Source organism: Ornithorhynchus anatinus, chromosome 16 (assembly GCF_004115215.2).
Source record: "Ornithorhynchus anatinus isolate Pmale09 chromosome 16, mOrnAna1.pri.v4, whole genome shotgun sequence".
In the NCBI taxonomy this organism is placed as follows: domain Eukaryota; kingdom Metazoa; phylum Chordata; class Mammalia; order Monotremata; family Ornithorhynchidae; genus Ornithorhynchus; species Ornithorhynchus anatinus.
The window spans coordinates 40010271-40033735 of NC_041743.1; the positions used below are offsets into that span (position 1 = coordinate 40010271).

The following is a 23465-nucleotide window of genomic DNA, read 5'->3' on the forward strand; positions in this document are numbered from 1 at the left end:
TGGAGACAAGCAGATTGGGTTGGACACAGTCCCAGTCCCAATCTCTAGTCTCGTTTTACAGATGAGGTAATTGAGGCACAGAGAAGTGAAGTGATTTGCCCAAGGTAACACAGCAGACAAGAGGCGGAGCTAGAATTAGAACCCATGACCTTCTGACTCCCGGACCTGTGCTTTATCCACTACGCCATGCTGATTTCTGGTCAGAGTCCCCGTCCGCACCGGGTTTACAGTCTAAGTAAGAGGGAGAACAGATGTCTAATCCCTGTTTTACAAATGAGGAAACTGGGGCACAGAGAAGTTCAGTGATTTGCCCAAGATCCTATAGTCATGGAGTGGAGCTAGGATTAGAACCCAGGCCTGTGTCCAACCTGATTAGCTTGTATCTACCTCAACACTAAATTACAGTGACTGACACATAGTAAGTGCTAAACAAATACCATTAAAAAAGGGTCCTTTGGGCTTTTCCACCACCACAGTGCTTCTCGGTGCGATGGTCTGTCTGTACCTTCTACCCTGTAAGCTCCCAGAGGGCTTGTTCTCTGACACGGAGTACAAGATCCGGGTCCAGTGCTGTTGACCCACTTGTTGCTCAGGAAAATCTCGGTGATTGATGAACAAATCCGGATGAGCCCCGCCCATTCCCTTCCCGACAAAAGTTACTTTTAGGGCAGTGCACTTTAAGAGGGAAAGTTTGAGAGAATGGCAGTGGAACCCAGAGAACCAATGTACATATATTCAAACCTGATAAATAAACAAGCTTATTTGTTATTTAAGAGAACATGTCCAAACTGGCTCGATCACAGGCAGTGATGCATGGTGAAACCCTCATGCGTGGGACTGGAAGCCAGGTCTGCCCAGTGGTGCCTTTAGCTGTGCTCCAGGCGGAGAGGTGGGGGTCTGTCCTCCCCCGTCTCGCCCTCTCTCTCCACCCCCAAACTCTTCAGACAATAATCCCCCTGTCCACGCTCGACAGGGCCGGAATCCCTAGCCCCAACGTCCTACCTATTCTGTAGGAACTGAGTTTGTCAGTTTGCTCAAGACCATTTGAATGACTCCCCGAAGACGTGCCCACCCGCCTTCCTGGCCCCCTTCTGGGGTTACCACCAGTGGCACTCGAGAACGCTGATCCCTTGGCCAGTCTGAAGCCTACTTAAGGGCGTCACGAAGACCCATCTGAAATGATTCTTTGTGGAAGTTGGTGAAACCTCTAGGATTGTGGGGCCTGTTGCCAGGGGGGCCTCTACCCAACGCTCCCACCCCAGAACCTTCTCTGACCCCAACCTGGGCCCCCTTGAACAGGGTCGCCACTTTGGAACCATGGGGAGTCTGGATGTAGAAAATAAAGCTATCAGGCCTGAAATTGTCTGGCATTGTTTCAGGGCCAAACCAGGACAGACCACCTGAAAGCCAGACTGTTCATTATGAAACTTGACAAATGGCCTCCTTTCTCATCAGTATCTTCAATTAATGGTACTTACTGAGTGCAGAGAACAGTACTAGGCACTAGGAAAGTCCAGTAGGGTTGGTAGACATGGTCTCTGCCCAGAAGTTTATAGTCTATTGCGTACAGGGCCTTGTACTGTTTGGGAGAGTATCCTGCCCTCCGGGAGCTTAATGAACCAGAGAACGCAAATCCCTGAGAGTGGGTGCCAGAAGGGCCTACCTGGGGGTCTTCCCTTAGTGAGTTGGCTCTAAGACCAGGAAGAGATGGACAGTCAGATCTCCCTTCCCCTCCCCGGGACTATTGCTGCTCAGTGCTTGGAAGGGCCAGAGAGACTTGACCAATTAATGGCTTGGGACCCCTATGATCTGCTCCGGATAAAGTGTTCAAAATCCCGCCACAGTTCAGATTCAAGGGACCCTGAGTTTGGCTTGGGCTGAGCTGGATCCCCTAGGCTGTAAACTCCTTGAAGGACGGGATCGTATCTACCGACTCTATTATACCGTACTATCCCCAGTGCTCAGTACATGCCATCGATTGATTGATTGGTTGGGTCAAATCCTGAAAATCTTGTCAGAGCAAGGTGCTGGGACCGAGAGTGTCTCTAAGTCTCTTTGTGTAGTGTCCAATCCTGCTGATTTTGTCCAGAAAAAATGGGCATAACTTGCAGCCAGAGCTGAATTAGGAGGAAGGACTTCTAGAAATCCTGGATCAGAAGGTGGAGTGAGACTTTGGAGGTCTCCACACATGATGGTCTCTAAATAGCAGAAACACCCATCTATCCTGGATAGGGGCTGGAGGTCTTTTTAGATTTGGAATTTCCACTGATTGAAAGTGGAAGACAAGTCAATGAGGTTCTATCACATTCTCCATTTGGATGTGGACTACTTGAGGGCAGGAAGAGTGTTCTTTGGTTCTGTGGTAGAGTGTTTTGCCAGCAGTAAGAGCATTGATTGATTGGCTGGTCTGGTTTGTCTCTTTTTTCCAGATTGTGGCTGTAGATAACTCCATGGACAAATATATACATATGTCTTCCCCTCACTCTGTATATAATATAAGGAAAAGGAGAGATATACATATAGAAAGAGAGAAATGTATATATATATATATATATAGGGAAATGTATGTCTATAAAGCGAGAAATGTATATATATAGAGATATGTTTATGTATATTGGGAGAGAGGATAAAGAGAGTGTGTATATGAGTGACAGAGAGGTGGAAAATGATGGTAATTGCTGGGGCTGAATGCTTGATGGGGCTAGATGCAATCAGTCCCTGGAAAGATCCAAGGCAAGTGCTTGCATGAAGCCAAAGCCGTGGGAAAGTCCCGGCGTCTGGGTCCCTGTGGTTGGGTGCCCAGGGCTGTCACCTTGTGATCTGGGTCCTCAGGACTGAGTCCTTGGGATCTGGATGTCCGGGTCAGAGTCCCTGGGTTCCAGGTCCCTGTGGCCTGGGTCAGAACCTTTTCCATCCAAGGATACAGCTTGAGCCCCCCCCCCCCTTTCTACTTTTCTTTGGTTTCCCCTGAAAGACTGAGAACTCGATTAGGGTAGGGACAGGGACAGTCATTCATTTCATTCATTCAGTTGTATTTATTGAGCCCTTACTGTGCAGAACACTGTACTAAGTGCTTGGAAGAGTACAATACAACAATAAACAAATTCCCTGCCCACATTGAGCTTACAGTTTAGAGAAGGGGAAACAAGGTGTCAAGCACCTGGGACTGGGTTTGGCCTTCTTTGTTCCCTAGGGACCCTTGTCACTCTCTTCCACTCCTCAATGTCCTCTGCTTCTGTCCCTCTAGTGCCTCCTGATCTTTTCCCTCCCTCAGTAATAATTATCATTGTATTTGTTAAGCACTTAATATATGCCAGGCACTGTAGTGAATGCTGCGGTAGATGCAAGATAATCAGGTCAGACACAGTCCCTATCTCATTTGGGACTTAGAGTCTAAGTAGAAGGGAGAACGGGTATTTACAGATGGGGAAACTGAGGCGTAGAGAAGTTAAGTGATTTGCCCAAGGTGACCCACAAGTAAATGGTGGGATTAGAACCCAGGTCCTCTGACTTCCAGGTCTGTATTCTTTTCAATAGGCCAGCCTGCTTCTCTGTTTCCCCCAGCCCCAGTGCCCTTGGCCCTCCACCTCACCCCGGCAATGTCTCACACCCAGTCCCTTACCTCCCCAGCAGAGCCTCCAGCCCAAGCCTCCTCCCCATCATCGGCCCCTGGTCCAGCCTCTATCTGCTTCCCGGGAGTGTCCCAGTTTCCACCCACAGCTCAGCAACACCCTCTTCCCTCACAACCAGTGAGGGGGAGCGGGAGTGAGTCACAGAGGGGGAGGGGGCGGTTGCAGCTGGAGCTTCAGGTTCTGCCCAAGCCAGAGGAGGAGGGGTGGGAGCAAGCCTTCACCTGAGCTCTGCACGCACATGCTCAAGGCTGAGGCCAGCTGTGCCCAAGAGGCCCGGAGGGAAGCAACCCGGGCCATCGGGCTTCATGGGTAGAGAGGAGCAGTGGCCAGCTCCCTCATCCTGGCCCAAAGGGTAGTCTAGGGGACTGAGTGACCTGGACCACTTGCTCGTGCAGACCCAGGAGGGGCATTCATCATCGCTTTTCCGCTCTCCTGGGGCCTGCTCTCACTCTGGCCAGTTGCTCAGAGGCTGAGACTAAAGGTGGTGATCTTCCCTGCAGGAATTTCCCTGAGAGCAGATGGGAAAGGATAAAATCGACTGTGAGCCTCTCCTGGATGGCTGTGTGTCATACTTGTACCTTGTACCTATCCCAGCACAAGACATCTTTGACCATTCACCCAGGTTCAGTCGCAACTCACCATGTTGGCGACCCAAGGCCCCCTCTCCTCCCAGACCATTGGCCGGGGGGTCGGGCTCGATGGGGACCGGGGCGGGTGCAGCTGGACGCTGCCCTGGTGCTTCTCCACTGTTCCTTCCTCCCCTAGCTTTATCTCAAGTGTCCCGAGCTCATCAGAGGGGACGCTGAATTGTCGGCCTTGCCGGGGGATGGGTCATCCCGCTGAGAGGGACTGGCTTGGGGAACAACGTATGGGGGGAAGCCATCGGGCAAGGCCGCCCGGGGGACTGCCACCAGCCTCCGTCGCCGTGGCCTGAGCAGCTCTGAGCATCTCTTGCCGACCAGGTATGCCACTTCGCCCAGGTTGAGGAGGATGCAGGCCAAGGAGGTGGCCACCATGAAGTAGGTGAAGACCTTCTTCTCGGTGGGCCGGGCGATGTAGCAGTCGACGACGTTGGGGCAGGGGGGCACGGCACAGCCCACCACCCGAGGCAGGTCGTAGTTCTCGTACAGGCGATGGAAGACGTAGAGGAAGCCGATGTCCACGGCGGCCTTGAAGAGCAGGCTCAGCAGGTAGGTCCACCAGAGTCCCCCCCTCTTCTTGCCCGGGTTGGGGTAAAGCTGCGCGCAGTGCTCCCCGTGCTTCTCCCGATGTTTGCGTTCTCTGTCCTGCCGGTAGGCCACGTGCATGACGACCAGCAGGGAAGGGCAGGTCACCAGGATGAGCTGCAGGGCCCACAGGCGGACGTGGGAGATGGGGAAGAAGTGGTCGAAGCAGACATTGGTGCAGCCTGGCTGGCGGGTGTTGCAGTCGAAATCCTTGTGGTCGTCGTCCCAGACCTCCTCGGCCGCCACCACGTACACCAGCACTCGGAAGACGAGCACAACTGACAGCCAGATGCGGCCCAGGGCAGTTGAGTACTTGTTGACGCCGCTCAGGAGCTCCTGGAATGACGCCCAGTTCATCCCGGCCGGGCAAGGGGTTGGCCACCAAGGGCCTCCTAGGGCCAGGAACACCTGCAGAACACACAGAAATGGCCACAAGTGAGGTGTGTGTGTGTGTGTGTTCAGCCTCACGGAGAACCGATGGAGGCAGGCATGTGGATAACTGAAACCCGCGGATAATCAAAAATCTTTGTTTGAGCAGCACGGCCTACAGTATGACCTGGGAGTCTAGACTGTACACCGTAAGTGCCTTTTTTTAAATGGTATTTGTTATGTGCGTACTGTGTCAAGCACTGTTCTAAGTGCTGGGGTAGGAATAAGTTTATGAGGTTGGAAGCAGCCCCCTTCCCACATGGGACTCACAGTTGGAGGGAATGTGTCTACCAATAGGCACTCAATAAGTACCACTGATTGGTTGGGAGTCAGAAGATCTGGGTTCTAATCTTGGATCCACCACTCACTGGCCTGCTGGCTGACCTTGGGCAAATCACTTAGCCTTTCTGGGCCTCAGTTTCTTTACTTGTAAAATGAGATACCTGTTCTCTCTGCCTCTGACACTGGGATCCCTGAGTGAGATGTGTCCGATTGGATTATTTTGCATCTACCTCAACACTTAACATGGTGTTTGGAAGATAATAGGGGCTTAATAAGTACCATATTTAATTGATTAGGGTTCTGCCCTCAGCTTTGGCTCCCTGACTAAACTTTAGGCAGCAGGTGCTGAGATCACGTGGATCGGTTTGCCCTGCTCCCCCAGGCCCTGGACCAGCCTTTTGGGGAGGCACTGAGTGTCATAGCAGAGCAGAGGGTGTGTCAGAAAATTGAATAATCCACACACTAGATAATCAGCCCCAGAATCGTTGTCCTCTGGTCTACCCACCTTCAAAGCCCTTTGACTGAATCAGGTCCTCGACAAAGACCGTTGAATGACCGATCAATTGAATTGCCTGCTCCCCAAGTTCACCGACACCCTCACTCCTTCCCAAAGAAACGGTTGCCATTCCCTCCTCTCTGGGTTTTGGTTTCACTGTTTGGGAAATGGAGAGAGAGCAATGCCTGCTCCCCACTCTCTCCCGGGGCAGTGGGAAAGGGAGAAGGAGACCAGAGATGGAGAAGGTTTTGGAGGTTCTTTTTAAGAAAAGCAATATAGAATTGTGGTGTTTGCTAAATGCTTAGCATTGTACTAAATGCTGCAAGATAAGTAAGACACAGTCCCCATCCCACTCAGGGCTCCTAGTCTAAGTAACTGACAACTTCAGGGACACACCAACCTCTTTATCTGGGGGTGATTCAGCCAGCTCCAAACCCTAACTCTTCCCCTCCTCACCTGCCCTCCCACCCCACCCGAGGGGGCCTGGGAATCAGAAGGACCTGGATTCTAATCCTGGCTCCGCCACGTCTGCTGAGTGACCTTGGGCAAGTCACAACTTCTCTGTGCCTCTGTTACCTCATCCGTAAAATGAAGATTAAGACTGTAAAGCACCTTGTGGGACATGCACTATGTCCAACCTGATTATCTTATATCTATCCCAGTGGTTAGTACAGTGCCTGGCACATAGCAAGTGCTTAGCAAATACAATAAAAAAAAGACTCAGAGAGAACCCCCCCCAGAAGGGAAGATGTCAGTCAGGGTCTCTGGCCTGAAGGAAGGAGATGTCGTAGGTTCTTGCGGGGGAGAGGGGAAGAAAGCACACAGTGTTCCCCCCACCCCTGCCAAAAGATAGCCAAGACTTTGTAGCAGTTCCTAGAGGTCTGACTGCACAATGTGGACAAGTGCTCGTTTCCAACCCAGTGCTTAGTGTAGTGCCTGGCACATAGTAATGCTTAGCAAATACCATAAATACCATTAAGTGGGTGGGCCTTCCCTGACTTAATATGACCAGATGTCCTGCTTTAGGAAGGATGGTCACAGATTTTGTTTTTCTCTTGTGTGTGTTTTCTCAACTGTGGGGGTCCCATTTTGGGCTGGGGGATCGGAGGGGATCTGGTAGCAGGGGCTGCTTCTGCTGGGGAATTGGGGGAGTGGCAGAGGGGCAGCTGCAGTCTTGGCTTAATAACTATGATCCTGTTAAGAATTTACTATTAACCAAGCACTGTACTAAGTGCTGGGGTAGGTAAGAGTTAATCAGGATATGCAGAGTCCCTGTCCCACATGAGGATCACATTCTAAATAGTGAGGAGTAGGATTTAATCCTCATTTTATAGATGAGGAAACTGAGGTACAGAGAGGTTAGGTGACTTGTCTGCCATACAGCAGACAAGTGGCAGAGCCAGGATTAGAATCCAGGTCCACTGGCTCCCCTCTTCATTGGACCACGCTGCTTATGCTTCCTAGTAAGTTCCTGAAGGTTTCCAGTGTGGCCATCATGATGTCTCAGTGCCACATCAAAATGGCTTTAGGGGACTTCTATGGCACTGAGAGGCTGGTTTCCAGGTGGTGGTTGGGGCAGGAGATGATGGAACAAAATGGTCAGGGAGAGGTACTGGTTGGTTGTTTGGGTGAATACCTACTGATGTGTGTGTATATGTCACCTCCTCCTCTTCATAATTCCCCTCTAAATCTCCCCATCTCCCTGGTCCCTGTCCTTCCGCTCTCTCCTCTTCACTCTTTTTCTCTTTCTCGCTTACGTCTTTTGGTTTTCTCTCTCATGGCTCTCCCCATATTCAAATCCCCCCTCCATGACTGATTTCCCAGCACCGTGAATTGTGTCATCTCTACAGCCAACTCTAACATTTCCGTACTTATTTTCTTGTTCCTTAGCACACATATGTATGTTTCTTCTCAATACTTACTTTGGACCTCTTTCACTGTAGATATTTTTATGTTTGTTTCCCCCAGTAGAGTGTAAGTTCACTGTGGGCAAAGAAATGTGTCACTTCTTTATTCTGTACTTCCCACGAGCCTAGTACTAATACACTGTACCAATATTACTACTAGAAAACTGCTGCCACTGCTATTTATCCTCTCTGCCTTTACTCCTTTACCTAGAAGTAGGGTCTAGTGGAAAGAGCACAGGCTTGGGAGTCAAAGGATCTAGGTCCTAATCCCAGCTTCACCACTTACCTGCTTATGTGACCTTGGACAAGTCACTTAACTTTTCTGTGCCTTAGTTCCCTCATCTGCAAAATGGGTATTCAGAGCCCGTACTGTGTCCTACTTAAGTTGTGTGCTCCATGTGGGAACTGATTATCTTCTATCTACCCCAGAACTTAGTACAAACAAATACCATGACTATCATTCACTGCTAAAACTGACTGATTACTGCCGAGCTTGAGCTCTCTTCTCCTAAACTGACCTTTTTTCACTGTCCCTGGCTCTTGTCTTTTCCACCTCCAGCCCTTTGCTCGTGTTCTAACCCCCATGTCTGATACTCCTTCCCCATTCAATCAAATCTGCCAGATCACAGCTCTCCCCAACTTCAAAGTCCTCCTGATAATCCACCTCCTCCAGGAGCCCTTCCCTGATTAGTTTTATCCTCCCAGAGTTGTCCCTCCCACAGCCAACTAAAATGCTTAGGTACATATTGCTTTGCCTACTCTGATGTTTATTCACTCCTCCGTCTCTCCCTTTGTTATCAGTTGAATTGTTTTTCCTTCTAACTAAATAATTTGTATCTGCCGGTTTCCCCCATTAGATTGAGAGTTCCTTGAAAGCAGGGACCTTGTCTTTTACCTCCATTGAACTTTCCCAAGTGCTTAGTACAGTGCTCTGCACATGGTAATCAATCAGTCAAATTTTTGCAGAGCACTGTACTAAGCACTTGGGAGAGTACAGTATAACAGAGTTGGTAGATACGTTCAGTAAGTGTCCAATCTTGGTTTATTAATTGACGATCTGGTTTATTTTGCATCCCATCCCCTGGAGGCCTGTCTACCTTCCTGGCTAGACTGTAAAATCCTTGTGTGTAGGAACCGTGTCTACCAATTCCTTTAAGCATCCGATACTCACCCCACTCCACTTTTGTACATATCCTTATTCTCTTATGCTTCCCCTACCTGTAATTTATTTTAACGTCTGTCTCCCCAGCTAGCCTGTAAGGTCCTTGAGCACAAGGATTATGTCTACCAAATTTATTGTACTGTACCCTCGCCAGCGCTCAGCACAGTGCTCTGCACCCAGTAAGGTCTCAATAATTACCCTTGATTGATCCGCTGTACTCTCCCAGACGGTACAGTGCTCTGCACTATTGATTGGTCATATGACGGCCTCCCATTCCTCTTTGAGTCGGCAAAACTCTGGTTCCTTCAGCAGGGATGAAAGTGGAAAGTGGGTGAGGCTGCCCTCCCTCCCTTTCTCCTGGAGCCCAGCTTCCTCCTAGGGTTTAATCTTGATCTGAGACTCGCCATCTCAGCTTCCCCATTCCATCCCACTTCCTTTTTTCTCTCCCTTCAGCGCCACCTGCATAGACCTGTCCTGGGGGCATCCTGGTCCCCCGCAGGTACCCCAACGTGAGTCATTGTTGTCGAGGGTGAGTCCCAGAAGGGAAAAACCGAAGGGTTTTTTTTTTCCCCTTTCTTCCGCCTGGGCAGGCTGGGAATAAAGTCAAGCCAATCATCCATTTCACCAGTCTGCTCTACCCAAGATTTCTCCTCCCACTTGAGAGTTGGGTGTGCAGGGTGAAACTAAACCCCTTTGGTATCGCGCTGCTCAGCCTGGAGCTGGAACTAGAGGCTCGAATGCGAGTTTCTATTATCAGTGGATATCCTTATCCGGGACCCGCTTGTCCTCCCATAAGTTCGGGTCACCCGCGGCTGGGAGGGATGGAGGAGATGGGCCGGGGTTCTGGCTCTTTCAGCCCCTCGGTTCCCTTCTTCCCGTTAACCCAGTTCAGGTAGTCTCTGGCAGAGATACAGATTTCTCCCGGGATCTTCCCACTTTTCACTCCTCGCACATCGCCCCGAGGGCCCGGGGGTTGGGGAAGGGGCCTGGGAGAGGGAGAAACCCAAGTCGCCGGAGGGAATAATCGACCACCCGTGCGATGCAACTTCTTCGATCCTTTCCTTCCGCCCCCCCCGCCCCCCGGCCCAAGAAGAGGAGTGCGCGTGTGTGTGTCTCCATCCCTCCCGCAGTGGGTGGGAAGGTGGAAACGAGGGGCAGCCTCTGCCGCCCTCAGCCCCTACCCGGACTGCGTAGGGGGAGAAGCAGCCGAGCGCGTTTGGAAAGGGAGGATGCGGGGGGACACCCTGGTCCCCGGGGGAAGAGATGCCTCCGTCTCCTCTAGGGGACCAGTTCCCCGCACCCTCCGAGCCCCCTCCCAGCTGTCTCACCTGTAGTCAGGGGGAGGTTCCCGGGCCTCTCTGCCCTAATCCATCACCGCTCCATTCTCCGCCGTGCGCTTCTGTGCCCCTCAGTGCGCTTTTGCGCGCCGCCTTGCGCCTCTGACCCAGGACTTCCCGCGGGAGCTTTTAGTCCCACACCTGCAGGGTGTGTCTACCTTTGGCCACCAACCAGTCGCCCGGCCGGATCGGCTTGAAAAAGCCTCCGAGCTTCTGCGTGAACAAACACTGGGCTCCTTTCTCCCCGCACCTCCCGCCTCTTCCCTCCCAAATCCGGGCTGGCGGCCCGACCGAGGGCAACCCGAGACGGATCAGGGCCCGGGCAGGGGCTCGGGGAAGGTGGGGGCGGGACCTGGCCGGCTCTTCCCCGGGGGAAAACCGCACACGGGAAACCACCGCCGCCGGCTCGGGAACACAGGAGCCTTTATTGGTTGGGATGGGACGCGGGAGGCAAGACGAAGCCACCCACGCGGTTTCAGACCCTCCGGTGGGGCCGTTGCACTGGCCGGCCTGGGTGTTTGTGGGGGACAGCCGGGGAGGGGGTCTTCCCCATGTCTGCGGGGCTCCGTGTCTCCCTCCCACCCCCGTTGCTGCTGCATCTGCGCTTTTTACAGCGTTGGTTAAGCGCTTGCTATCTGTCAAACACTGTTCTAAGCGCCGGGGGTAGATACAAGTTAATTCTGTTGGACACAGTCCCTATCCCACTTGGGCTCACAAGAGGACGGAGCCGCAGAGAACAATGATAGCATCTGTTAAGCGCTTACTACGGGCCAGGCGCTGGGGTGGGTCCAAGCAAATCAAGTTGCACACAGAAATGAACCGACTTGCCCGTGGTCACCCAGCAGGTACGAGGTGGAGCCGGGATTAGAATCCCGGCTCCTCTGACTCTTTCCACTAGGACACAATGCTGCCGAATCCTGCTGCTGGACTTGAACGTGGCAGCTGTTGCTCCCGGGCCCGGCTGGGCCTTATGGTCACCGGATGCCTTCAGAGGAAGAGGAGGAATCCGGAGTGTTGGAGAGGCACAGGTCAGGCTGGGGGGTGGGGGGTGGGGGGAGGCTTGACCCCAGCTCCCCTGGGACAAGGCCTTCCATCTGGGGGCTTTGGAGGGCAGAGCTCAGGCAGGACACTCTTGACAGGGATAGAGAGAAGTGGGGAGGGGGCTCATAGTCCCTTTCCAGCCCAGCACAGACAGGGGGAGGCTCTGCTCTAGTAGGGATTGGGGGGGGAGGCAGAGTGGAAGGAGGGCACGGGAGGAACTATAGTCAGAATGATCATAAGGCAGTGGAATTAGAGACCCCCCACCCTGCCTCCTGCATCTCCTTCCCTCACTCCCTCAGTCTCAGAACACTGTGCTTTCTCCCCCTCAGGGAGGCACCAGATGCTCTGCTCATCGACCATCCAGCTGTGGGGGGCGTTCCATGCTTCTTTCTCCCCCAGCGGTCCCCAAGACTGCCAGAAGCCCTCTCTGGTCCCTAGACCCCCTCCTTTCCTCAGGCCCACGACGACTCCTTAAACCTCAGGCCGGAGGGTGAGTCCAAAGGGTGAATTTCCTGGTGATGGATTCACCTCCTCCAGCTCAGAGGGGAGCAGTTGACTTCTGTCCTCTCTCCCCCTCTCTGGCTCTTTCTCCTCAGGGGGCCCGAGGGTGGGCTGGCCTTCACACCAGAGTCTTCTTCACGTGGTCCCACGGGATGTCGGCGGGGAGCGTGGCCCCGGGGGGGTCACAGTCGGACTCCCGGAGGAGCCGGACGTGCGGTTGGAGGAGGAATTCTTGCTCTTTGAGGGAGGAGGGGCAGTCCGGCTCGTGCAGCATGATCCCGGGGTCCCCGTGCTTGCGTCCCCCCACCGCCCAGCACTCCCGGCCTCGCTTGCCCACCAAGTAGGCTACCTCTACCAGGTTGAGCAGGATACAGACGGCGGCCGTGATGACCATGAAGAGGGTGAAGATGTTCTTCTCCGAGGGCTTGGAGATGAAGCAGTCCACGATGTTGGGGCAGGGGGTGAGGGAACATTTGACGAGGGGGGGCAGGGTGTAATTCCGGTACAGGCGGTGGAAGATGTAGAGGAACACCGAGTCCACACCGGCCTTGAAGATCAGGCTGAAGAGGTACGTCCACCACAGCCCCCCTCGCTTCTTGCCCAGGGCCAGGTACAGCCGAGCCCCGCCCTCTCCCACCAGCTCCCGGTGCTTTTTTTCCCGGGCCTGCCGATAGGCCACGTGCATGACAACCAGCAGGGACGGGCAGGTGACGAGGATGAGCTGCAGGGCCCACAGGCGGACATGGGAGACGGGGAAGAAGTGGTCGAAGCAGACGTTGGTGCAGCCGGGCTGGCGGGTGTTGCAGTCGAAGTCCTTGTGGTCGTCGCTCCACACCCGCTCGGCCGCCACCACGTACACCAGCACCCGGAAGATGAAGACCAGGGACAGCCAGATGCGGCCGAAGGCCGTGGAGTACTGGTTGACCCCGCTGAGCAGCCCCTCAAAGATCCCCCAGTTCATGGCTGCGCCACGGCTCCTGCTGACACTATTGAGAGACCAAACAAGAGGTTTAAACTTGCAGAGAGACCAAGGGGTTTACCAGGCTGCAGTTATGTTTTTTTTATTTAATCAGGCTGAGATACCCAACGGAAAGGCCCAGTAAATAAAATCAGCCATGGGGAGTGTCAGACAGATGAGAAGACATGGAGAAGCAGCATGGCCTGGTTGAAAGAGCATGGGCCTGGGAACCAGAGGACCTGGTTTCTAATCCTGGCTCTGCCACCTGCTTGCTGTGGGACCTTGGGCAAGTCACTTTTTTATGGTGTTTATTTGTTAAGAATTTACCGTGGGCCAGGCACTGCACTACGTTCTGGGATAGAAGCTAATCAGGTTGGACCCAGTGCATATCCCACATGGGGCTGAAGTCTTAAACCCCATTTTACAGTTGAGGTAACTGAGGAACAGAGAAGTGAAGCGCCTTGCCCAAGATCGTACCGCAGAAAAGTGTTGGTGCTGGGATTAGAAACTAGGTCCTTTGACTTCTAGGCCTGTTCTCTATCCACTTGGCCATGCTGCTTCTCTGGGACTCAGTTACCTCATCTGTAAATTGGGGATTGAATCCTAGTTAGGACTGTGAGCCCCATGAGGGTCAGGAAAAGGGACTGTATCCTATTTTATTTTCTTGTATTTACCCCACACTTAGCACAGTGCTTAGTGCTTAATAAGAGCTTAATGAATACCATCATTATGGGAAAAATCAGACAGAACAACCACACCGACACACAAAATAAAACACAACTAAAGCATGCAGGAATATAAGGCAGACCTATGATCATAACTTGCCCAAACCCATAGTTTACAGTGTTGGAAGTGAGAGGTCAATTTACTGAACGAATGCCTCAGTAACTCACCTGGGAAGGCTTAAGAAGAGAGAGGTATTTGATAGTGTTCTGAAATCACAATTGGGAACTCACCTGAGTGGATGGGTGAGTCAAAGGGTACGAGATCCAATCCTGGCTTTCTTTTGTCATCCATGCAATGGGGCTGTCCTGCCCAGCCCTGTCGTTTGGGGTGGCAGAGTTAGTTGAAGGGATGGGAAAGTACATACTGTGGAGAGGGAGTGCGGCTGACTCCGGGCTCAGTGCTAATTAGACACTGGTCTGGCACCGGCACTGGTTTGGCACCCAGGTGAGTCAGGTCTGGCTGAGGGAGGTGATTTGGTGACAACCCAGGAGCTGATGACCGATTGGGTCAGTGCCTTGGGGGGGACCCGGCACGCTCAGACCACATCAATCAATCGATTGTATTTATTGAGCACTTACTCTGGGCAGGGCACTGGACTAAGCATTTGGGAGAGTACAACAGAATTAGCAGACAAACATGCCTTGGCTCATGGGCACCCGGGTGACCCTGCCTCTGAGTCTTTAATTCCCCCCAGAAAAGTGTCATGGTGGAGAAAATGATAAAAAGAGCCATTTGAAGGGATGCCATTTGGAGGGATCTGGCCCAGCCCTGGGTCTCAAAGCTACTGATGGAAGAAAAGGGTTGAAGTGGTCTGATCTTTATCAAGGTCACAACCGGGTGCTCTCTTCCCACAGCCTCTTTTTTATTTTAATGATGTTTGTTAAATGTTTACTATGTGTCACGCACAGCTCTAAGTGATGGGGTTACGCTGCTGTAAGCACTAGGGTAGATACAAGGCTGTCAGGTTGGACACAGTCTATATCCCACATGGAGCTCACAATCTTAATCCCCATTTTACAGATGAGGTCACTGAGGCACAGAGAACGATGATGACGCTTACGGTACCTAAGTGCTTATTAAGTGCCAAGCACTGTTCTAAGCGCTGGGGTAGATACAAGTTAGGTTGGACACAGTCCCTGTCCCGCATAGGGCTCACACTCTTAATCTCCGTTTTACAGATGAGGTCACTGAGGCCCAGAGAAGAGAAGTGACTTGCCCAAAGTCATACAGCAGATAAGTAATGGAGCCAAGATTAGAACCCAGGTCCTTCTGACTCCCAGGTCTGTGCTCTATCCCCTAGACCATGCTTCTCCTCCTTCGCCTCTCCCGACTCTGCCCCTTCTCCAGGGTCCCCTCCTGTGCTCGAAAGAGTGGCCTGCTCCGTCTTTGCTGGTCAACACTACTGACTCCAGAAAGCGTCCCCCGATTGAGGGGAAGCAATCCTATAATAAGCAAACTCCTCCAAGAGAGTTCCCTAGCTGCCCTCTCACTCTTTGCTAGACCATTCACCCTGAGATGGCAGGGACTGAGTGCCTGTTTTAATCAGTCCAGAACCCGAGGGCCTAACCCATGGCAATGATGAACTCTCAGCATTCCCCCAACCCTCAGATTGTTTCTGCAAGGGCTCATATCTCCAGGCAAAGCCCCTCTACTCCATTCTCCTGTCGCCGCTATCACAGCTTTGAGGAAGTGAGGGTTTTGGAATACCAGAACTGGGGGAGGCAGCCTGGAAATGATCTAGGGGAAAGATCTCGAGACTGGGAGTCAGGAGACCTGGGGTCCGGTCCTGGCTCTGTCACTTCTCTGTTGCAAGACCATGGACAAGTCACTTAACTTCTCCGGACCTCAGTTTCCTCATCTATATAGTGGGGATAGAACTACCGTTGTCCTTCTCTCTTAGACTGCCAGACAAGGGCTGTATCCGAGCTGATTCATCTTGTTTCTAGCACAGTGTTTGGCACCCAGTAAGCGTTTAATTAATATCTTGAATTGAAAAGGTCACCTGGTCCGGGCCCCTGCCTCTAGAAAGGGAAACCCCCCTCTCTCTAACTCCAGAGATGTTCTTTTTCAGGGTCCCCGGGGACACAGGTGCTGTTTCCGAGTCGTGAATCTCGGTGGCCGGGGCTGAAGCGGAGGCAGCCTCTGAAAATAAAAGCACTGGACATGAGGTTGTCTGGTGCCGAATCCATACTGGATCGGGGACTGGCCATCTGAAAACCAGAAGGTCCAGTGTCGAACCGGGCAAATGTCTATATAGCAGTAGGAGAAGTTCAGTTTCCCAGGAAGGGGCAAAAGGGGGAAAGCACCCGCAGATGGGGACCCCGAGAAAGCTGGCTCACTGGACAAAGATCTAGATTATTCAGTTACCGAATAATAGTAATAGTAATTGTGTTTGTTAAGTGCTTACTATCTGATAAGCATTGTGCTAACTGCTGGGAAACATACGAGTTGGATGGACACAGTCCATGTCATGTGGAGGACTCACCGTCAGTTGTAAGCAGCTGGCCTGATAGAAATCGCACGGGTTTGGGAATCAGAGAACATGGGTTCTAATCCCGGATCTGCCACATGTCTGCTGTGTGACCCTGGGCAAGTCACTTAACTTCTCTGGGCCTCAGTTACCTCAGCTGTAGAAGGGGGATTAAGACTCTGAGCCCAATGTGGGACAGAGACTGTGTCCCACCCCAGTAGTGTGTATCTACCCCACTGCTTAGAACGGTGCTTGGCACATAGTAAGTGCTTAACAAACACCACAATTAGGATTATTATTACACTGCTTATCTAGCCTTTCCAGATTGACTCTCCAGAGGGGCCAGGAATCCCTCTTGGGCCCAACTAGAAAAGCATCAGTGGCACAAACTCTGAGGTCATTTCTGGCTTCTTGGGCCCATCCAGAGGGCTCCCCGCTTATCCCGCCATGGCCTGGGATCCTTCTGGGGAGACCATAGTTCCCCCAGGGGGGCGGGGATGGGAACCTGTGTAGACAAGCCCAGAGCCTGGACTCGTCCTGCTGGGCTCAGCTCCGGTAGGGCCCCCGCCCTGGGGTGGGATCCAGAGTGGGGTTGCCAAGGTGCGCAGGGCCTTTCCCTCTCCTCCTCCTCCCCCAGCTTTCCCACCCACCCTTTCCTCCCTCTCCCATTCCCTCTATCCCTCCCACCCTCCTTCCCCTGGTTTTCCCCGTTCCCTTCCCTCAGCACCCTCCCACCGCGCCCCTCTCCCACCCACGCGGGCTGGCATGCAGTTGTCGGGTCGAGGGATCATGTCTGGGATATCCCGGCTCTGGGCCGGGCCGGGGCACAGGATGCCCACCTGAGGGCCCCGGGCGGAGATGAGGCCCGGAAGCTGCCAGGCTCAGATTGGGGGCAGAGGGAACGCTTCGCCCCACGCCCACCGAGGGGAAGGGCGGCAGGAGGCTCGGGTTGCCCCTCCATCCGGCTCTCTCCCCTGATTGGGGCCTTGAGGGCAGATGATCCCTGCCCACATCTGCCCACCTTTGCCCTCCCCGTCCTTCTGTTCACACTCCCCCTACCTCCTTGCACGTTATGCTCCTCGATGTGCCCAGCTGAATTGGTCACGACCAGTGGATTCCCCCAGCCCGGCAGCCCCCTTACCCGGCAGGCTGCAGCCCCTCTCCCTGCCCTCTGGTCCTGGCGTTGGCGGGGGTCCGGACCCTCTTTTTCCGGAGAGAGGGCAGCAGCAGCAGCCGCGGCGGTGGAGATGGAGGCCGGCTGGCAGGGGAGGAGTCATTTTTCCCGGGACGAGCTCCCTGGGTGTGTCCGGGCCTTAAGGTGGAACCGGGGTGAAGGCCCAGGCCTCGACGGGCTAGGGGAGCCCAACCCGGGAGAGCCGGGCCAGGCCACTAGGCAGGGAAGCGCGAGAGATGGTAACTTCTGCCGGGGGGGCACGATCCCAAGGGTCCTAGGAGAGTCAGGGTCCTAATCCTCTCCTCAGCTGGAAGAGGGAGAGGGAGGAGGAGCTGGGGTCTCTATGGAGAGAAGAGCAGGGCCCAGGGAGAAAGGGGGAACTGGGCAGGAGAGGGGAAGCTGGGGTAAGGTCTACAGGGCAAGGAGGAGCAGGAGAGATGGGGGGAACTAAGAAATGGAAGGAGGGGCTGGAGCAAGGGTTGGGGGAGTTGCCCTGAAAGGGGGAGAATGATCATAATAATTCTGGTATTTGTTAAGCACTTACTATGTGCCAAACACTGTTCTAAACTCTAGGGTAGGTACCGGGTCAATCAGATTGTCCCACTTGAGGCTCACGGTCTTCATCCCCATTTTACAGGTGAGGTAACTGAGGCAGAGAGAAGTTAAGTGGCTTGCCCAAGGTCACCCAGCAGACAAGTGGCGGAGCCAGGATTAGTGTCTACTGAAGGGAGGGGAGTCCTCTGCTCCCTCCCTCTCCTAATGGATTCATTGACTATTGATTAATTGAGCAATTTCCAAGGATGTGCCCCTGCTCTGCATAAGATGACCTACTTACAAAACGACGACTGACTTCCTTCAAGTGTTTTTCTTTATAGTAATGACAATAATAACAACAGTAACAGCGGTAGCAACAATAACAACATCGATGATGACAATGGTGATTGTATTTATTAAGGGTTTACTATGTGCCAAACAGTGTGAGTCCTCGAGGGACAAGGATCAGGTCTAATTCCCAGCTACGTATTCTCTCCCATTGCTCAGTATGGTGTTCCGCACACAGTAAGTGCTTAATAAATACTGTTAGTACTACTGGATACATAATAATTAGATCAGACCCAGATCCTGTCCCACATGGGCTCGTATCTGAAGGAGGTAGAATAGATTTTATCTCCATTTTACGCATGAGGAAATTGAAGTGCAGAGAGTTTGGTTAAGTGACTTGTTCAAGGTCGCACAGCAGGCAAGTGACAGAGCAGGGACTAGAACCCGGGATTCCCAGGCCACTTCTGTACCTCAGTATCCAGGGGCAGGAGCCAAGGTGGAAGGAGATGGGGTGTTATAAATACCACCCAGATAATTTGGTTCTATTTCACTCCCCAAAGCGACTAGTACGGTGGTCTGCAAACAGTAGGGGCTGAATAAATGCCATTGATTGATCGATTCTGGAAATAATAATTATGGTATTTGTTGAGCGTCACTACGTGATAAGCACTGTAGAAAGTGTAATTAGGTTCTAGGACTAGAGGTTGTGCAACGACACTGCCTCTCTCATTCCCGCCGGTTGTGTTCTCGCTGGGGCCCGGAGTGCAACAAGCTGATCGGTGGCAAAGGTGCAGCTCATGACGGGGTGCGTGGGTGGTCTTTGCCCATGTCAAAACAGGATGGGCTCTCCATCTGCTAACTCCTCCCTTCACCTGGGCCCTCGCTTTCTGTCCCACCTCACCTCGCCTAAGCTCCACCTCAGCTCCTAGAAGTAGTCACTGCTTCTACTGAGTGCAGTGCACTGTACTAAACGTGTGTCTACCGACTATATTGTGTGCTACTCGCTCAAGCTCCTCGTACGACGCTCGGGCACACAGGAAGCACTCCATTAATCAGTGGTATTTGTTAAGCACTTAGTGGGTGCAGAGCACTGTACTAAGCGCTTGGGAAAGAACGACACACTAGAGTTGGTAGATATGATTCCTGCCCACAAGGAGTTTATAATCTCAGGAAATAGCACTGATTGATTGGGTGAACACCTTTACCCCCAGCTGCTGTTCATTCTGTTCCCTTTGGTCACTCTGGGCACTGTGACTTGAAGACTGTGTCAGGCTCAGGACTTGTACAGTTTTGAAGCTGGGCTGACTGTACCCCTCATCCCCCCGACTCCCCATTTCCCTGACTCTTCCATCCTTTCAGGTATCCGTCCTCACGATGTTGCCCTAAATCCTACAAAGCCCCAGTCTCTGACATGAGGCAATGGAGAAAGCTGGAGAGTCCTAGCTGGAAGCCAGAACTGATTTTTCCGCCTTGAGCTTTTTTTTTAAAAAAAAATGTATCAAGCTCCGTTCTAAGTGCTGGGGTAGATAAAAGTTAATCAGGCTGGATATAGTCCCTATTCCACATAGGGCTCACAGTCTAAGTAAGAGGGAGAACAGGTATTGAATCTCCATTTTGCTTTTGAGGAAACTGAGTCACAGAGTAGTGAAGTGATTTACCCAAGGTCACACAGCAGTCAAGTGGCAGAGCCAGGATTAGAACCTAGGTCCTCTGACTCCCAGGCCCATGCTCTATCCACTAGGTCACTCTTACTTGAGAAGCAGCATGGCTCAGTGGGAAGAGCACGGGCTTTGGAGTCAGAGGTCATGGGTTCGAATCCCAGCTCGGCGACTTGTCAGCTGTGTGACTGTGGGCAAGTCACTTAACTTCTCTGCGCCTCAGTTCCCTCGTCTGTAAAATGGGGATTAAGCTGCGAGCCCCACGTGAGACAACCTGATTCCCCTGTGTCTACCCCAGCGCTTAGAACAGTGCTCTGCCCATAGTAAGCGCTTAACAAATACCAACATTATTATCTTCTTTCCTCTAAACAAAATACTACTACTACTAATATCTGTTAAGCACTTACTATGTGCCAAGCACTGTTCTAAGTGCTGGGGTTAGATACAAGGTAATCAGGTTGTCCCAAGTTGGGTTCACAGGTTTAAGCCCCATTTTACAGATGAGGTAACTGAGGCCAAGAGAATTGAAGTGACTTACCCGAGGTCACAGAGCAGAGAAGTGGCAGAGCTGGGATTAGAACCCACGTCCTCTGACTCCCAAGCCCGTGCTCTTGCCACTAAACCTCGCTGCTTCTAAATAGCCTCTGTGGGCAAGCACGGTTCCCTTCTGGATCACAGGGGTCCACCAGACAGAACCAACGAGGTTGCACGTTCACACAGACCCTCACAGGAAGCAACTCCCACCTGCATGCCACAAGGCTTCCTAAAGAAACTTGTTCATTGTCACACCACCCTCCCTCCCCACACCCCCGCTACGTAGGCACACGCCTACACACTGAAATATCATGAAGCGCAGGCACAAAGCACTCACATCCACATGTCCCCTTCAGGGAGATACAGTCCCAAACCCTGACATAACCAAGCGCCTGCAGACACCCACCCGTCCACCCACCCACCCGCACCAAGGAACACATACACACACGTACACATTCCCTCCACCCCCACATCCCAACCCCAGTATAGTTCAGATCACCCTCGATTTACCCAATCTGCTCTCATCGGTCTTCCATTCCATATAGACGCTAGGTGACAGTGTTGCTCTACTGGGCCGCCCCATTTTGCTCCTTCGTCCGCAACTGCTCATCTCTCGCCCGGACTCTCCTCTCCAATCTCCCCTTTCCTCCTCCTCTTTCCCTCAGGGAGGTGTTATCCCTAAGAAGCACCATCTCGGACTGGCAACTCTGCCCCAGGGGGGTTGTGGAGTCACCACCCCTGGAGACCTTCCAAATGGAAGTTGGCTTGGGTGTGCTCCTGTGGAGAGGCAGGAGACTGGACCCGATGACCTCTGACGGTCGCTTTTAGGAGTCTAAATTTCTAAGATTCGCTACCCCTTGGCCAGAACCAGATGCCACAGGCTGGCTGTCTTCTGGATCTTCAGGTCTTGGCTCATGGGGTTGAGTGAGGTGACACCAGTACTGTTTTCAGCTTCACCGCTCACTCTCCTCTACACTGGATGGGAGCAGGCCAAAGGAGTGCTGGGCCCAGGAGGAACTGGGTGTCCTTCAGTTTTGCTGCACCTTAGATTCTCCATCTCTCTGCCTCAGTCTCCCCTCCTCCTATCCTTCAGTCTCCCCTTTTTCTGCCTCAGTTTCCTCTGTGCTGTCTTTCAGTTTTCACCCCACTCTTTATCCCTCACTGTCCCTAACTCTGGCCTTCATTCTCCCTCCTTTGTCTCAGTCTCCACTTTTGTTTAGCACTCAGATTCACTTTTCTTGGTCCTTCAATTACCCCCTCTTTATCCCTCACTTTCCCCACCTTCTCTGTTCCTCGTTCTCCTCCTCCTCCGCTCTCTGCCTCAGTCTCGCTTTCTTTCTAGCTCTCGGACTCCTTTCCTCCCCATCCTATTTTTCCTCCCTCCTGCATCACCCGTGAATTGGAGTCTGTACCGGAGACACTCACCCCACTCCACTCCACTCCACAGCACATATCTTTACACTCTTTTGCCTCCCCTATCTGTAATTTATTTAAATATCTTTTGCCCCAGTTAGACCATAAGCTCCTTGAGGGCGGGGGACTGGCCTACTTACTCTGTTGGACTCTTCCACATAGTACGTTGCTCTGCACTCAGCAAGCACTCAGTAAATATCACTGATTAATTTTTCTTTGTCCCTCAGTTCCCCCACTCATCCCTCGGGTTTCCTCCTTTTAAGTCCCCGATTCTCCCCCTCTGACTCGCTGCACCCCCATCTCCCCCATCCCTGCCCCTGAAACTTTATCCCATCTCTGCTCTCTGGTTGGCTCTGACTCGGTCTCCTCTCTCGGAGCCTCCCAGCCGCACCAATGCATCCTAAAACTCATAGCAACATGAAACGGCTTGGCATCGAACATTGGCTTCTCTGTAATTTCTTTCTGCATTTTTCCAAATCAAGATAATTGGCTGCTGGGCATGAAGGCAGCCTGGACTTTGGGCTCAATTTCGCTAGAACCAATAGAAATTGGCCCAGCGAAAATGGCCTCCACTAGAACCTCTCCCAGAGCCCTCCTCCGCCCCCGCGCCCCCTGCCTCGGTATTTTTGGAGCTTTGCGGCTATTTTTGAAATCTTGCTATTTCTGAATCCAGAGGATTCTGGGAGTCTTGATGAGATGCTGATGCTGAGAGCCCAAACCCCATGACTCCGGGAACAGACATTTATGGCTTCTGACTTGTGACGCTCTTCAGCGACGTGGCTAGAGATCCTCTTCCTCCAGGAGACCTTCCGGGGATCGTGGCAAGAAGCAGCCTGACTTAATGAAAAGGGTGTGGGGCTGGGATTCAGGAGGCCTGGCTTCCCGTCCCAGCTCTGCCACTTGTTTACTCGGAGATCTTGGGTAACTAAAATGTTTCTGTGCCTCAGTCTCCTCGTCTTTAAAGTAGGGATTAAATCTGGGTTTTCCCTCCGCCCTTTGCAGATGAGCCCCAAGTGGACGGAGACTGTGACTGATCTGCTTATATTAGATCTACCACAGTGCTTGGCACATAGACAGCGCTTAACAAATACCACAATTATTATTATTAGTTCTGACCTCGCCTGCCTCCTGTTTTTCCTTCTGCTGTGTACTTCTTTGCTTCCCCATCCCTCCAACCCAGCTGTGTTCTCCATCCGGCGCCCTTCAGGAAAGGAGAAATCTGGCTAGCGAAAGTGGTCTTGGACTGGAGGACAGAACCAAACCGGGCCAGCCCATGTCCCTTCCTTCATGATCTTAACTTCCAGGCTGGCCTGGCCCCATCCCAGGGGCCGTGGCTGGACCAGCCCCGTCCCGATGACCATATTGGACTGACCCTGATCCAGTGATTGTGGCTGGAATGATTCCATCCGAATGACCATGACTGGTCTGGCCCTGTCCTAATGACCATGGATAGACCAGCCCTGTCTCAATGACTGTGGTTGGACCAGCCCTGTCTTAATAACCATGGCCGGACTGGCCCTATTCCAATGAACCTGGCTGGACCAGCCCTGTCCTAATGACCATGACCGGAAGATTTAGTCAAAAGGCAAAGGACTGGGTCAGGAGACCTGAATTCCAGTCCCTATTCTACCGCTGACCTGCTGTGTGACCTAGGGCAAGTCATTTAATCTCTCTGGGCCTCAGTTTCCTCATCTGTA

At 52.6% G+C, this 23465-nt stretch overlaps 2 protein-coding genes across 2 annotated transcripts; both read right to left on the reverse strand.

Moving 5' to 3' along the window:
• Positions 1 to 3529: 3529 nt before the first annotated feature.
• On the reverse strand, positions 3530 to 5318 carry GJB4 (gap junction protein beta 4). The gene has a single exon (XM_029081152.2). The coding sequence runs from the start codon at positions 5213 to 5215 to the stop codon at positions 4400 to 4402; it is 816 nt and encodes a 271-aa protein (XP_028936985.1). The 5' UTR covers positions 5216 to 5318; the 3' UTR covers positions 3530 to 4399.
• Positions 5319 to 11338: 6020 nt separating this feature from the next.
• Positions 11339 to 14013, reverse strand: LOC100076644 (gap junction beta-5 protein). The gene is made up of 2 exons (XM_001507939.5): positions 13928 to 14013; positions 11339 to 12999 (listed from the first exon to the last, which is right to left on the reverse strand). The coding sequence occupies exon 2, from the start codon at positions 12972 to 12974 to the stop codon at positions 12132 to 12134; it is 843 nt and encodes a 280-aa protein (XP_001507989.2). The 5' UTR covers positions 12975 to 12999; positions 13928 to 14013; the 3' UTR covers positions 11339 to 12131.
• Between the last annotated feature and the right edge of the window lie 9452 nt (positions 14014 to 23465).